We start from the raw sequence: 15,985 nt of genomic DNA on the forward strand, positions 1-15,985 counted from the left end.
TCACAGCAGAGCCTTTGTACATGCTATTCTTCCTCCTCCTACTTTGCATGGCTTACTCATACTCTTCATTGAGGCCAATTCTGGAAACTGATGTTTTGGCATGTTGAGCTTGACTGCACCACAAACAGCTGATCTGAGTGTTTAGACTGGTAAGAATGAAGTCTCAGGCTAAAATCAGTTTGTTCAGTGTACTTATGGTGGAGATGATGGTCAGTCCACCAACAGCCACTGTCTCTTTCTTTGGTAAGAGAAATCCTAAATTTCGACTGGTGCTAGCTAGCTCAACCTAGCTACGTTGACCCAGCTACTTTCCAACATCCCTCCTGACTTTGTGTGGCCACATGGTTGGGTTCTGATGAATGGAATGCAAGTTCCATGAGAGCCGTGTATTATGTCTTCCTGTTCACTCAGCTCCTAGCATAATACAGGCATACGGTAGGTGCTCGATAAATATCTGAATAAATGACTAACTGAATGAATGAATAAATACATTAGCCACCTGTCACACTTATACATTAGTATCTCTAGTTAACAGGATCAGAAGATCTGTGATGGGCTCCAGGAACATGATTCATTTAAAAGTTCACCAAGTCATTATGATATCAGCAAGATTTCGGAATCGCTTTTGTAACAGTACTCACAATATCATATACATGAAAAGTCTTGTATACGGAAAAGTCAAGAACTTAAAGAACTAGAAACAAATTGGAAATTATTTTTAAAGCCAAAATCAAGGCCTTTACATTTAAATACATACATATGTGTATATACATATATATGATATATGTATATGTATGATGTATGTATTTACGCATTAGCAGTAGGAAGAGAGAGAAGCATGCTATTAAGATGATACAGGAAAAAAAAAAGACATTTGGAGAAAAGCTAGGTAATTTAGATGGAAATGAAAACCCATGAGAAAGCCAAGGAACTTCATGAGCACTTAAAATCACTAAGAGTAACAAACTATAAATCAACTTTAAAATGGCAAAAGTACAGAGACATAAGGAGGGAGCTGCTAAAGCCTGGATCACTTCAGTGGGAGGGACAGATGCTCTTACTCAGCTGGGAGAAAATAACAAAGGCCTTTTACAAGTTTAGAAGCGTGGTTAATTAAGGCTTTGAGTTTTATTTTTCATTTTGTTTTGCTTTCATATTTACATTTTAGATTTAAAAAAAATATACACCAAGAAAACAGTAGGAAAAATCGCAAAATCTGTAGTTTACTTACAAATAACAGCAACAAAAAACTTGGTATAAAAAAATCACGTCTCTGAAAATAATTATTTAAAGGAATAGTAAGTTTCCACCGACACCCAAAGTCAGGTACAGTGACCGCCATCACCACACGGTCCCCCCTTCCCGGGAGCCAAACTGACTCACGCTCATAGCCACAAAAGTGTATATTAAACATACACCCACGTTTCTTCTCATTACTATGAAAGTCAGATGAAAATATCCTTGTAAAATGTTCTGCGTAACTCTAAACAGGGATTTTAAAAGCAACTTTTATAACAAAAGATAAAAGAAATGCAATTATGGTTCCCTTCACCCATCATTTACTGAATGCCTACTATTTACAAAGCTCTGCACTAAGCTGTGTGGTGGGAGCAATGCACATCTAAGTGCCTGAATTCTAACAGCTGAAGACTGAGGGGAGTATGACTGCATTTCTCCAGGGGGAAACTGAAAGCAGTATTTGTCTCTGGAAGTCTACTCTAGTAAACTAAAAAAAAGAAACAAAACCAAAAACAAAACAAAACAACAACAACAACCATAACAAAAACGTTGTCTAAGTTACTCTAGAACCTGAATGAAATCGGGTTATCTTTCTAACCTTGCCACTCTAGAATTTTGCTGGGGAATTTATTTACTGTTAAACATGATAAGAATTACAGCAGAGCTGTGGCAAACCTGGAACTAATATAATATTCTCTGGGGTCTTTTCTTTTTAACATATATTATGACAATTTAACATATTAAACCTTCATGTTAGGTTAGAGGAAAGATCCAACAAATTAAACATATCTATTAGCTATTCACACAGTTGCAAGAGTTAAATTGGTTTCTATACTTTCATTTTTTTTAAAAAAGGCTGATTTTAAAAATTCTCTGAAATAGCCAATTCTTTTCCAAATTTTTCCTAAATTAACTCGCTCAAATGTAGATATCTTAAATGTTTTCTTAAAGTTAGAGTTTTGGGGTATTTTCTTAAGTTTAGGCTTTTAATGATTTTTGGCGATTCAGAGCAATTTGTGTCTTTTCATTGCCCAATAAAACCATTAACCTATTCCTTCACATGATACTTGAAAGCGTCACTATAAGATGCACAGTATTTTAGATGACTCCATTTTATAATAAAGTATTTTTAAAATTTTAGTAATTACGCTTTATACTAAATGTAGCTATCCTGTAACATACCAGGGTCTATGGTGAATTGTACAATAATGCTGAAGTGTATATTTCCTATATACTCTCATAATAGAAAATAAAAAAATAATTTTCCAGTAGTGTTCCATATAAGATGAAAATAAGTTTTTTAAAGTGTTAACAACCCTAATTTAAATCAAATAGGTCACACTGATACTTCATAAGCAAGATTAGAACAGAGAATAAGATTCTACAGTAAATTCCAGAACAGTTACTGATTACGTTGTATATCATGTTTATACGAAAGGACCACGGTCTAGTATTTGAGAGGATGAATGTTTATACGAAAGGGACCATGGTCTAAGTGTGAAAGGATGAACCTATAATATGAACTAATGCTGTAGAAATACTGTTAACAGTATACTTTCTGTGTCTTCATTTTCTTATCTAAAATAGGGATAAGTATATTGACCTGAGAGTATAGTATTTAAAACCTAATCAGTTAAAATTATTTAAAGACAATAAAGCAACAAAGATAAAAATTCACTTCCTAGTAATGGGTATTTTAGTGCATGTAACTTTTTCAGATGTCAGTTCTAACCTGCTTTCATCTGTAAGAGTTTGTAATTGTTTTAATTTAATTTTTTCACAAAGAGATCTCCTAAATCTCATTATAATTCTAATTAGCTTAATTTTCTAAGAAGTGAGTTGTCCTATTTATTTTTGAAATAGTTAAGAATTCCCCAAATTACTTTTAAAAATATTAATGATGATAAAAATTAAAATGAGCACTAATACCTTAGAATACAGCATTTCAAACTATTACGTGATTGAAACAAAATTTGTGTATATATTTGGAATGAAGGAGTCTCAATGGTAAATTTTCTAAAATTAAAAAGAATTCATCACTTGAAATTTCAAATGTTGTATTTAATTCAACTGTTTCATTTTCCCCACAGTTAAAAACATAGCATGATAACACTAAATTCAATTGATATTATTACACAGCCCTCAAATTTATTTTTTATTTCAAGACACTCAACCTACACGTTTGAAGGTATCTACAGTTGACATAGCCACTAAAAGTAAAATCACAATGTATTCAGACAGAAAACTACAAAAGTATATTTTAATGGGTCTACTGCTTTTAAGATATTCCATGTAATAATCAATATCGTTAAAATCACTCTCAATAAAGTTTGTGTTTTTTTTTCTTTTAATGATCCAAATCTATAGTGAAATGATGAAATCGAAAAACAAGTGTTCTTGTCAGAAGACAGGAAGAGAGTTTTTTCCCTTCCCTTAAGGAAAACAAAGGATTCCTGAAAGCTTTGCCCTGATTTATTTTTCCAATTTTAAATACCTTAAGAGTAGCGGAACTGCTACTGGCATGGTAGTATTTCTAACAGTCAATAAATCTAAAATATTATGTGTGAATATTGGAATGAAGCCATTAAGAAGATTACAGCATGCAACACAGCAGAGGGTCCACAGGAAAAAAGAACTAGTAATTCAGGACAACTGTGACCACTGACCTTTGAACAGCCAAGACCACTGGTCAGGCTGACACAGTAATAGAGTGCACATGCATAGAAAGTCCTCTAGCCTGTAAGTATAATTTAAATGCTTTGGTGAATGATTTTAAAAGGTCCCCTTTTAAATATGAGTTAATTTATTAAATAATCAAACGGTACCAGGATTTTTTCAGGGTATTTTTCAGGATTCAAGAATATTTTCTCTTAATTCAGATCACAACACAAAAAATTCAGTAAGATCATTTGTGACTCTAACACATCTCATTTAAAACACTGACAATTATAGAAAGTATGATGTGATACTTTATCATATTTCCTGTAAAACTACGAGAGACAGCTTTTGGAAAATGGATGGAAAGAGCTAAATTTATTAGAGAGGGGTTAAACAAACAACCACCTAAAGTATTTGTAGAAAATGACTATAACTTTAAAATAACTCATACTTTCAGTAGATGGCCCTGGTTCCACCCCAGAGCTGTATCCACTTATTCGTTGTTCAAATCTGTTTGTAAGTCTCGGGCCCTTAATCTCAAGTATACGTATAGTTATATCTACATCACTTTGCAGAGTTCCTTTTTAAGATTCTTTTTACTTCAGTTACGTACAGTTAACTGTTCCTTATAAACGAGCAATGAGATGGTCCCTCCTGTCATTTCACATATTTAGGCTTTTATATTTTGTGGAACTGTTAAACTTCGTCATATTTTAAAATAAATGTCTTGGTATCAAACTAATTCTACTGGGAAAGTAGTACTTCTCAATTAAAAAGGAACCACCCACCAAAAAAAATTACTATTAAAAATTGCTTTTCTCAAAGAGATGAAATTAGCTACCACTGAAACTGACTATAAAAATTTTTATGACACAAAAAAAGCTGATTTCTTTCTCATTTTTCTTTTTCTTCGTTTTTTTTTTTTTTTTTATAAACAATCCTTTCTACTTAGGGCATTAACAGTGGAAATGCATTGCACATAAAGAAAATATTTATAAAAGTTGGGGCTTTATATCATAATTAGTTTTCTATCCAATGAAGAATTCTTTGATGGATTTCTAAATGAATAACTCTAATCATTTCTAGCAGCTTCTGCAAAATTTTTATAATGAGGCAATCTAATTATAATGAGCTAAAAAGATATATAATTCTTTACTGGCCTGGGTTTGGATTTGTTCATACATAGCATAAATTTTACTACAGTAAGATAAAGTAGTTCAATTTAATTTGCTTCAAGGTCAGCAAGTATTTTAGGTTATTTATGGGCATAGATAATCTGATTTTAACTTTAAAATCACATTTTTCCTATCACTAGCCATAAAAACAATCAAAGCTAGTATTACTGTATTTTTTGAGTTTGAAATTTTTAAATTCACTTTTTCAAACTCCCTAATAATGATTTCAAAGTACTTGCAATACTGCAGAAAAATATATGATGAAGGTTTTTTTATTTATGGATTTTAATATTCCTGAAAAAACTGGATTTTTTTAAAAAGGAGAGTTATTTTTAACTTAGAACTATGTTATAAAGATATTTTTAAATAGCCATTAAAATATATACAGAAACAGCACTAGCCTGCATTTTGCCCTGTTCTAAGGAATATGCAGGCCAAAAATGCACTTTTGGAGACTATTTAACATGAAATACAGAGTATATCCTATTATAAGCTGCAGACACACACATGCACACACACACAAACCCTCTGCAAGATCAAAGAGCAGAAGAGAACTGGCACTTAATTTATCAGCCTTTACAGACAAAAGACAGTTTTCGTCATTTCAAAAGGATCAGATGTCTTTTATGACAAACTGGGTTTGCAGTTTAATTTACAAATAGAATTCTAAGTAAGCAGTCTTTGCTCTGCCAAAGCAAATGACAAACAGTGTAGGTTTTCATTCTTGCGGCCCTCAGCAGGATAGAAAAGATTAAAATAAAACTGAAATAATTTAGAGAAAACAAATAAATGTTTCAGAAAGTTGAGGGAGATCAAAGCCAGAATTTTCTGACCCCAACTGTACAAGCATTTCTTATTATATTGACCAGTGCCATCAGATCATTAATTAAAAGGAAAAGCACTGGCAGGTGGCAGGGAAGCAAAAGCCGATAATTGGCCCCCTTCTTCTTCTTGCCTTCAAAAACTCTCTCATTCTTTTGCAAGACATGCCACTAGGCAGACAGAAATGCCTACTTTGTAATATAATGATTAAGATGAGATGAAGAGACTTACGTTTAAAGAAACTCTGCCTAATGAATGCATCTAGCTTTTTAATTATGATCCTACTTTTACAATAGGAATATGATGTTCCATTCAACATCTCCTCAACTGCCAAAAGGTAAAAATATTAAATATAGAATCTACACTGATTCCTCTCACACCCATGCACATACTCAGTCCTTTTATTTCAGATAAAAAAAAAAACCTGGGAAAAATAACTCTTTGTAATTCAAGGGTCCTGGAGAAAATAGATAGATAGATAGATAGATAGATAGATAGATAGATAGATAGATAGACAGATAATGTGTTCACCACAAAATAACCTTCAGACTTACCACATCACTTGGTAGGTTGTTCAAGTCATTAAATGGTGATTCTAAAGTGTTTGTGTCAACATTTAACATAACCACATCCTCCAATGATTTATTTTTCACTCTCTGTTTAAAAAACACAAGTACAAATAAACATCTTAGTATATTTTCCTTCCAAAACTATAATGAACTTAGAAATGTAGAGAAAATTATCTTGATGACAATTAGCCTTGGGGGATAAAAAAGAAAAATCCTATATTATAAGAACATATAAAAAACTTTGCCTTATAAGAAAGAAAGTTTGTCTACAACCGTTCAAAAAGATTGGATAAAAAAATCCTTAGAACAGAATGTTTGGTCATCTAAACACATTGATTTAGTTTGGAGATATTAAATGTAATTTAACTACCAAAGAGATATTGTGACAAAAACTCACAAAATCGGAATGGCTATGTTAAACCAGAAAAACTTACATCCTTTAAAAACTTATCAACTGAATTTCTGTCCAATGATACAGGAACTTGTGGCCAGTTCTACACCTATTTTTAGCAAAAATCACATTATAGGGCTAACATAAGCCAAAAATCATGACTACTATAAACTAAATTTTAAACTAATAAACATTTTCTCTGTACTTCCATACCAATTCAGTATAAGCTGTTTATGAGGACTGTAAGTTGAATAAGAAAAATGATAAAGAAAGCGGTAATAAGGAATTGTTGCACTATTTATACATGAATTTAATATAAAAGATGAAATTTAATAGCCTATCAGATTATTTGACTTGTCTTATCTGTTTGACAGCTTAGTCAAATGGTCAAATTATCTCAATATGTGGACTAATGACAGTAAATTAGAATTTCATGAAATTTTTCATCCTTAAAGAAAGGAAATACAAAGGTTTATTTTCCCTATTTAGACTACTATGTATACCTAAACAAATCATATAATTCTATTCGCCTTATTTAAATGATAGCAAATATAGCATTATTTTTTGATGCAAAAAAATTAGGTGTTCATTAATGAAATATATCACCTCAGAATTCCATAATTGTATAGGTCAACTAGAGATAAGTCAATTAATTTCAGTGTAGTATTTTTTAAATGACATTATAGAATAAGAGCTATTTTTGAGAATTATTAAATACCTTACATTTTAAATTGGCCAACCCAATTTTTTTTTGTTTTAAGTTATTCAAGAATGAAATTTCTCTGATCCATTTAGAACTTCAAACCTCTGCATAGTAGGCAGAATGTTAAATTTGCTAGGGAAATGGTAGTCTAGAGTAGGGAATTTGTATGTGTTAAGAAAGCAATAATGTCTGTGTAGAATATGGATTCTCAGGGGGATATATGATAGCAAAAATCTATCTTGTAAAAGACATTGTAATTATTCCAAAATAAGAGTCAGAGGATGGCTGTTTCTTGGAAATTAACAGAGAACCACCTACAATAGTGACACTCTCACCAAAACATTTATAAATAAACTCATTTCTTTTCCTTTCCATATGTATACATAAATGTAAAAAAGGCTCATATACATAAATATGTAGTTATTTATAAATTAACTACAGCATAACTACAAAAATAGCCTATTTTATAAGCAACAATACATTTATATCAATGGTGTTCGAGTGGAAAAATATGTCATAATTTTGATTTTCACCTTCAATTCTAAGTTGTTTCCTTTAACAGAAACTATAAAGTTAATCCAGAAACCTAGTGCATTTGTTAAAGGATGAAATGAGTTTCTCTAAATAGCCTGGAATAATGGTTATGTGACACCTAAGTGTTTTGCTATGACACTAATGCTAAATTCTGAATAAAGAAAATTAGTATTAACATGAAATGTATACTTTTTTCCAACTTGCCCTTCGTTTAAAAATGTCTGATAATAGCTGAATATTAACTTCTGTCCAAGGGACCATTCAATAAGAATGGAAAATGTATTAATTTCAATAAATCAATACACTGAGATGCACTAAAATGAGAACAATTCTACATTAGCAAAGAGGGAAAAACAGTATGTAATTAAAATTTTTTTATTTGGATTAATGTCACTTTTTTATCTTTGTTTCCTTCCAAGTCAGGCTTTAACTATTTTCTAAATAGGAATAAAAATTCATACAGCATATAAAATGATAACATTTTCTCTGTCTCAGATTATTATATCTCATAATGTTCGTAAGCTTGCTTGGCTCGGGAAAGAGAAAAAGGAAAATTTGACTTTTTCTTCAAAAATAAGAAAATAATATTAGGACAGAGACTGAAAGTGTTATTAAGGACAAGAGTAAGGTACTAAGGTTGGTTAAGTCTTTCTCTCACATCCTCTCTATATAAGCCTTCCATGCAATGTGACTACAAATGTGACTATCGTATCATGTATGATAATGCAAGGAAATGACCCAGGGTCAGCAATCACATGTTCCTGCAAAATGGAGCCAACATTTTATTTAGAATCTTTTGTGTATATTAAAACACGTAATGCAATGCTCACACTTGGAGCCTCTACTGACTTGCTCCTCCATCATTTACAGACCTTTGAGTTCAACCCTAAAGTCTAATTTTCAGGGAGAACAAAATGTCCTTATCCTTTATTTTGGAAGCAAATTTACATTTTAAAAAAGAGATTTCCAGCCATCTTACAGTCATGACTACATAAAAATAATTAAAAGAAAGATTTAAAGGATGTTAGTTTCACATCCTTGAACAATTATGTTTAGAAGTCTTTCTAAAACGTATGTCAAAACTGTCTTGACAAAGAGAGAGAATAGGGAATATGTTGATTCTTCCTAAAAAAAAAAAAAATTCATTGTAATTGCAACCAAACAAAATGTAAAAAATTACTTAGTTCAGTCTCACATAAAATTTGTAAATAGATATATCCACATTTGAACTATAATGCCATTAATATAAAATAAGAAAGATCAAATTTTGCTTAAAAATATCTGCCTGATAATGACATAATAAGAATGGAATGGCAGGATGTGTATCTTGTAATAGATTAAGGAGAAAGTTACTAAATGGTACCCAACTGGTTTAAAGACATTCTTGAAGTTCCTATTACCCCTTCTCATTGACTATTAAACCCAATAAACTAAATACAATTGACTAAAAAGACAGTTCAGTAAGTCCAGAGTATAAAAGATACAGAGATGTTAACCAATCTAATCATGGCTGTAAACCTTCTCATTTAGTGCTGACTCAATTTAAAATTAGAATGGACTGTTTCTCCAAGACAATACTGTAAGAAGTAAAAAATTCTTAAATTTGCTCCTTTAAAAAAATAATGATTTTCTCTATACGTGTCTAATAAATATGCAATTAAATATGACTGAATTTTTAAAACATGTACCCATTTATATAATATTTTGGAAAAGCTGAATCATTAGTTTTAAAAGTTGGTATAGAACCATTATGTAAAAAAATACAGAACATCACCAGGTACAATAAACAACTTTAAATAGTTTTCATCTGTACAAGTAAACATACTATAAAAATTATGTATTCTATTAGATACATTAAATAAGAAGAGACATGTGCATTAATATCAAAATCAGATATGATGACTTTGAAACCATACCAACCAACTGCGGTTAGATTTTGTACAGTCAAAATACTGATGAAGAAAATACCAGTTATATATTCTACAATCAGATAACAGATTAAATACTTATTCATACACAATGTGACCTTTCACTGAAAGTACCTTGGCATGTAAAACAAGTTGTCTAAAAATTAACAAACATAAAGGCTCATGTTATTCAACTTAGACTTCAAACTTAAAACAAGTCTACTAAAGAAGTTCATTAAAATATATCCAATATTATTAATGATTAAACAAATAAAAATGTTACCCTTGCATTTTGCAAAAGGAGAAAGCGACCAGAACGAGAGTACATGCAGAATTCTATAATTCATGACTACTATCCGAACATGATTTCTCCAGACATGATCCTCACCACTCCTATATAATAATAATATAATCGGCAGGATCTTCCTTGATCAGCAGAGTGAGGATTGATGGTGTATACAGTGACAACAACTAATAAGAAAACCAAATCTAACTTATTTAGATTGTTGATTAGAAACTGGCTTAAAGTACAATATGCACAAACACACACACACAATACATATATATATATATACACACACACACACACACACACACACATATATATATACATATGTGTGTGTGTGTGTGTGTGTGTGTGTATATATATATATATATATATACATATAAATTTTGTGTGTATATATATATATATATATATATATATAAACTGAAAATCAGCATAATAATGCCATGCAATTGACCCAAGTCTTTTGTTCAGATCCAAATCTTTTGTTTATTTTTTTCTAATTTTCTAAGAAGTCTTCTCTTGAAATCTCACTGATTCCAAGTTCAAGGTCTTTAAAGTTCAACATTTTTCACTGTAGTGATGATAAGTCACAAAAGTCATTTTGGAATGAAGTGATAACATTGCAAAAAACTTACTGCATTCTAAATCCCCAACAGGACTGAAAACTAAAAAATATTTTAAGTCTATATTTTAATTTAAAACTTCATGATTAGTGTATTCCAACCACATTTTGAAAAAGCACACTGACAAAATGCATCAAAATGGAGTTTGAAAAATAAAAACATTTTCCCTTTATGAATCATAACTACATAAATTTTGACCTTCAAAATAAGGTGTGAAAAAGAAACATATAAAAGATCCCAAGTGCCATATAGAAAGTGGTTCATCAAAGACTAAGTTTTTAGTACTTAAAATTTACCATATGATCTTGAGCAAATTTACCATATTTTCATGGGTTTCATGCCATTGAAAATGGTCATTCAGTATACTAACTAAAATGAAATTATTCCAATACAGTATTTCTGAAAATGATCATGTAAGTATACCCTAAATATGAAACTTATCATTACTTTGTACTATTCAATTGATTCTCTTTCAAAATACAACTGTTTGAACTATTATTTTATTCATTAATTTATCACACATGTATCTCATGTCTGAAAGACACTTACCTCTATGAGGCTGGAGTGTATTCCAATCAGGTATGGCATCGGAGCACTAAATTGGAAATATATAATGTATATATTCATGAAGTTCATTAACACAGAAACAATATAAGTAATTCAGAAGGTTTAAAAAATTAAATTAATTAAATGTGCAGTTCTAATAGAGCCCACTACAGATAATTAAAATTATTCAATATATAAAAGTCAAATTTAATCTGAGAGGTCATTAATATATTCAAATTAAGGTTGCTTGCCATAAAACTCACAAAAGCATTTACAATTAAATAAAGAGTAGTAACACCTAAAAAAGCTTTTTTAGTTAGGAAGAATATTAGAGCCTAAGTCATAGTCCTGAGTTAAATCTTCCATATATTTCATATAAAACATATCCTAAATAATTAGCAAATTTTTTCACATTTCTTTTGTATACCTTTTATATTCAATTAGATTCTTATTTCTACGATTCTCTTAAAAAATCATCATTGCTTCATACCTACTACACCACCAAAATTTTTTGAATCAGTTACCAAATATTTATTAAGACCTACTATGTGCCAAGCACTGTTTGGAAACTAGAAGTTCTTCCTGTACTGTTATCATTCTCTTTCCATACTATCTTTCTGCTCATGTACCTTGTCTTTCATTTAAATGTTGTACATTCCTATTTATCTCACTTTTGCTTTTATTAAGAAAGTAATTTTAATGAATTAAAAAATATTCAAATATGTTTAAGCATGATACTGAATTAATTAATTCTACAGATAAAATCTGGAGCATACCAGGCAGCAGGACCTGGGCTAGGGTCTAGGTACAATAATAAGTGATATAAATAGAATAGATTCCTTTGCAGATCTTATACTCCAGCAGAGCATACAGACATTAAATAATCTTTGTGACATAAAATCGGGCTTACTTAGTAACTTCAAAAACATTTCTCATGAAATACACGAAGGGAATTATCCAACCTGACATTTCAAAATCAAAATATTATTTAACAAGAAAACGTGAGAATGGACAGATGTCTACAAAGGTGATAGAAGATATGCAAATAAATAGCTAAAACAATCTTTGACATTGCTTTTTATAGACATCTTTGTGTTATATTTAAGGCAAACATTTTCTATGTTAATGAAAACAGCCTTTTTAAAAGAATTTTCATAATTTTCCAAACATCACTTTCACTATCAGTCCAAACTCCTGTGTATCCACTTTGCTACTGAAGACCAGTAATAGATAAAGCTAACAGGCACCTCGACAGACCCAGTTTTTCAAACGAACCTCAAACAGCTCCAGATTTATTTGAAGCTGGCTAACCACTAACATATATCCAGAACTCACAAAAAAATAAGGATGGTTAAAGTTTTTATTTGACTCCTCATTATCCTGTTCATTACTTCTTATTGTACTAGATTCTAATTTTCTTTTGTAGCTTTGTTCCTTCATATATATATATATATATATATATATATATATATATATACACACACACATATATACATATTAAATATAACAGACCATCTGGAATTGATCTGATATTTTGGATCATTTGACTGAAAGTTAAGAACTATTTACAGGCCTTGATATCCTTAAGACCTAACAGATTTTCTGCCTTCAAAAGGAAACAGGAGGAAAAATGTGGACTGTTCCACTTTTGCTTAAATAAAGGAAGGCTGATTACTTCCCTAGCTCAAGTTCTCATCTCTGGAATCCCTTCTGGGACTCCACAGAAGACATAAAATATATGTCACTAACTGTTCTGGGCTCCCACACTGGGTTCAGAACATTTTCACAAAACAGGATAGGCAAATCCCAAGATCTTAAATATGTCAAGCTGTCCCCACATCCAAAATAGTAGAAAATTATTCAAGTTACTGTGCAAACTTCCAATTTACCCCAGGTTAGGTTATCCTACCCACAAAATTTACAACATAGTAAGTCTGTGGTATCTCAAATTTCTAAGTACATTTTAATATAATGAGTGTTGGGGCACCTGGGTGGCTCAGTCAGTTAAGCATCTGACTCTTGATTTCAGCTCAAGTCATGATCTCACGGTCCTGAGACCAAGGACGAGTCGGGCTCCATGTTGGGCTTGGAGCCTGCTTGGGATTCTCTCTCTTCCACTCCCTCTGCCCCTCCCTCTTATGCACACACATGAGCACATGCTCTCTCTTGGGAGGAAAAATAATAATAATATAATGAGTGTTAATCAAAAAATATGTAAGCCTCCTAAAATTAACAATTATTATTTCCATTTTAGTTGTTAGGGGAACACTTGAGTGGAACAGATTTCAAAAAATCAGAGCCCACTGTGCTGACAGCTCAGAGCCTGGAGCCTGTTTCAGATTCTGTGTCTCCCTCTCTCTCTGCCCCTCCCCTGTTCATGCTCTGCCTCTCTCTGTCTCAAAAATAAATAAATAAATAAACAAGATTTTTATCTTGTTTAGCAGCTAACCTATTGAAGTCCTATGAAATACATCTAAGGTAACATTTTTTAAATTTCTTGAAAGTTAGTTATTTCTTAAAATATAAAAAATAAATGTTTAGCAATTATTAAGCTGGAATAAAAATTCAATAAAGGGTTCCTATGTAGAACTTAGTAATAAAGTAACTTCTAGCTTTTTCTATGAGATTACTGGGTACCTCTAGGTGTTTTTATCTCACTAATACCTAACAAAATCAAAAACATAGAGATGTCAAAACTGTAAAAATTATTAATCTAGAGCATAATTTATTAAAATGATTATGATGTTTTGCATATAGATTTTATAGAACATATTTTATAGACAGATTTTATGTTTTATAACATACACATTCTACTGAATAGTTTCTTTCTCACGAAAACTGGATTGTGTGCATCCTAAGATTTAATCAGCCAAATCTCATGAAAAGTAATTCTGCAACCCTTAGCTGAAATCTCCTAATTAGATTTGGGTGTTAATAACTCAGGAAGAGATCCTTGGCGACACTGATGTTTTATCATCCACATGCAAAACTGTCCTACATCTTTCTGTCAACGAAGTCATTTTGCAAAGATAGCATACAGAAGGCTCTATTAGGAATGCTTCTTCTGTTGGGTAGCAATTAATCTTTAGTCAAAAGTAATCACCCTCTAACAGTTTTTTGTTTCTTTTTTGGTTTTCTTACAGAGACCACCCATGGGTAGACTGTAATAGCCGCCTATTGACTTAGGTAGTCCAAACACCATGATTTTCCATTTATTTTTTAAGAAACAATTCTCTTTCATGGAAAGAAGAGTCAGATAGGTTCCCAAAATAAAAAGGTGACTCAGCCACTCTTGAAAAAATAATGAATGATTATAATTTTACTGATACTAGGGTCATACTACCTCCTAGGTGTTTAAGGACTCAGAACGGTTAAGAGTGTGTGGCAACATCATGAACTTGCCACATTAAAGTTCTGTCTCTATCTCACATAGTAAGAATACGTACCATGAGATCTGCACCCTTAAGAAATTTTTAATTCTGTAATACAGCATTGTTAACTCTAAGCACAATGTTGTGCAGCAGATCTCTACAACTTAACCATCTTGTATAAGTGAAATCTTATACCTGTTCAATAGAAACTCCATTTTCCCCTTATACTGACAGATTAACAGAAAAAACGTAGATGGTGTCATTTCCTCCCAGTCTCCTTCCCTACCCCACCAAGCAGTGTGGGCCATTTCTTCCTAGGTGTCTCCTCATCTATGTTTCTTTTTTCATTTTATTTATTTACTTTGAGAGAAAGAGAGAGTGTGTGCAAGCGGGGGAGGAGCAGAGAGAGAGGAAGAGAGAGAAAATCCCAAGTAGGCTCTGCACTACCAGCACAGAGCCCAATGCGAGGCTCAAACCCACAAATTGTGAGACCATGACCTGAGCTGAAATCAAGAGTCGGATGCTTAACCAACTGAGTTACTCAGGTGCCCCCAACCCTGTTTCTTTTACATGCCTCTGATGTAAGCCTTACAGTACTACAGTATTACTCTGTGTTCCTCTTGTGTGTGCATGTGCATGTGTGTATGTGCTCCATGCACATCTGGGTGAAGTTTTTCCTATGTGTGGATACTGCAAGGGCAGAAATGAAGTTTTACTCATTACCTTACTATACGCACTGCTAGGCAAACAGGTGTTCTCTATATATTTGATGTACAAATGGATGGATAAATGAAGGAATGAACAAACAGGTTAGCAAGGCTCCATCAGTTGGCCAACATGCTATAAACCTGCATGGTCACAAGATGGCATTATGGCTCTCCACAGTCTGTCAACACCAGAGATACCAGGTGGGAAAACAAAAAGACTTCCAGGAGAAAGGGTTATCTCAGGATTCAGAAAGTTCCAATCACCTTAAAGAAGTGGCAAATATACATCTATTCCATCAAATCTTCCTGTTGCTATTTTTGAAGTGAAATATAAAAAAGTCTTTATTCAAAAACCATGAGATTGGAGGGATAATCTCTAATATTTTTCTCCCTTTTTGCATACAAATCAGCATGATTCTAGATCATTTGCAAAGATGCAAGGGGAAGAAAA

At 31.9% G+C, this 15,985-nt stretch overlaps 1 protein-coding gene across 2 annotated transcripts in view; it reads right to left on the minus strand.

Moving 5' to 3' along the window:
• Positions 1-15,985, minus strand: part of DENND1B (DENN domain containing 1B) — a 267,771-nt gene that overhangs the window by 88,524 nt on the left and 163,262 nt on the right. For both annotated transcript variants that reach the window (XM_058700921.1, XM_058700920.1), the window contains 2 exons: positions 11,460-11,505; positions 6,449-6,550 (listed from right to left, as the gene is read on the minus strand). In XM_058700921.1, coding sequence (XP_058556904.1) covers positions 6,449-6,550; positions 11,460-11,505 — 148 coding nt within the window. The remainder of the gene's footprint in view (positions 1-6,448; positions 6,551-11,459; positions 11,506-15,985) is intronic.

The sequence above is a fragment of the Neofelis nebulosa genome, chromosome 15, assembly GCF_028018385.1.
Source record: "Neofelis nebulosa isolate mNeoNeb1 chromosome 15, mNeoNeb1.pri, whole genome shotgun sequence".
Classification (NCBI taxonomy): domain Eukaryota; kingdom Metazoa; phylum Chordata; class Mammalia; order Carnivora; family Felidae; genus Neofelis; species Neofelis nebulosa.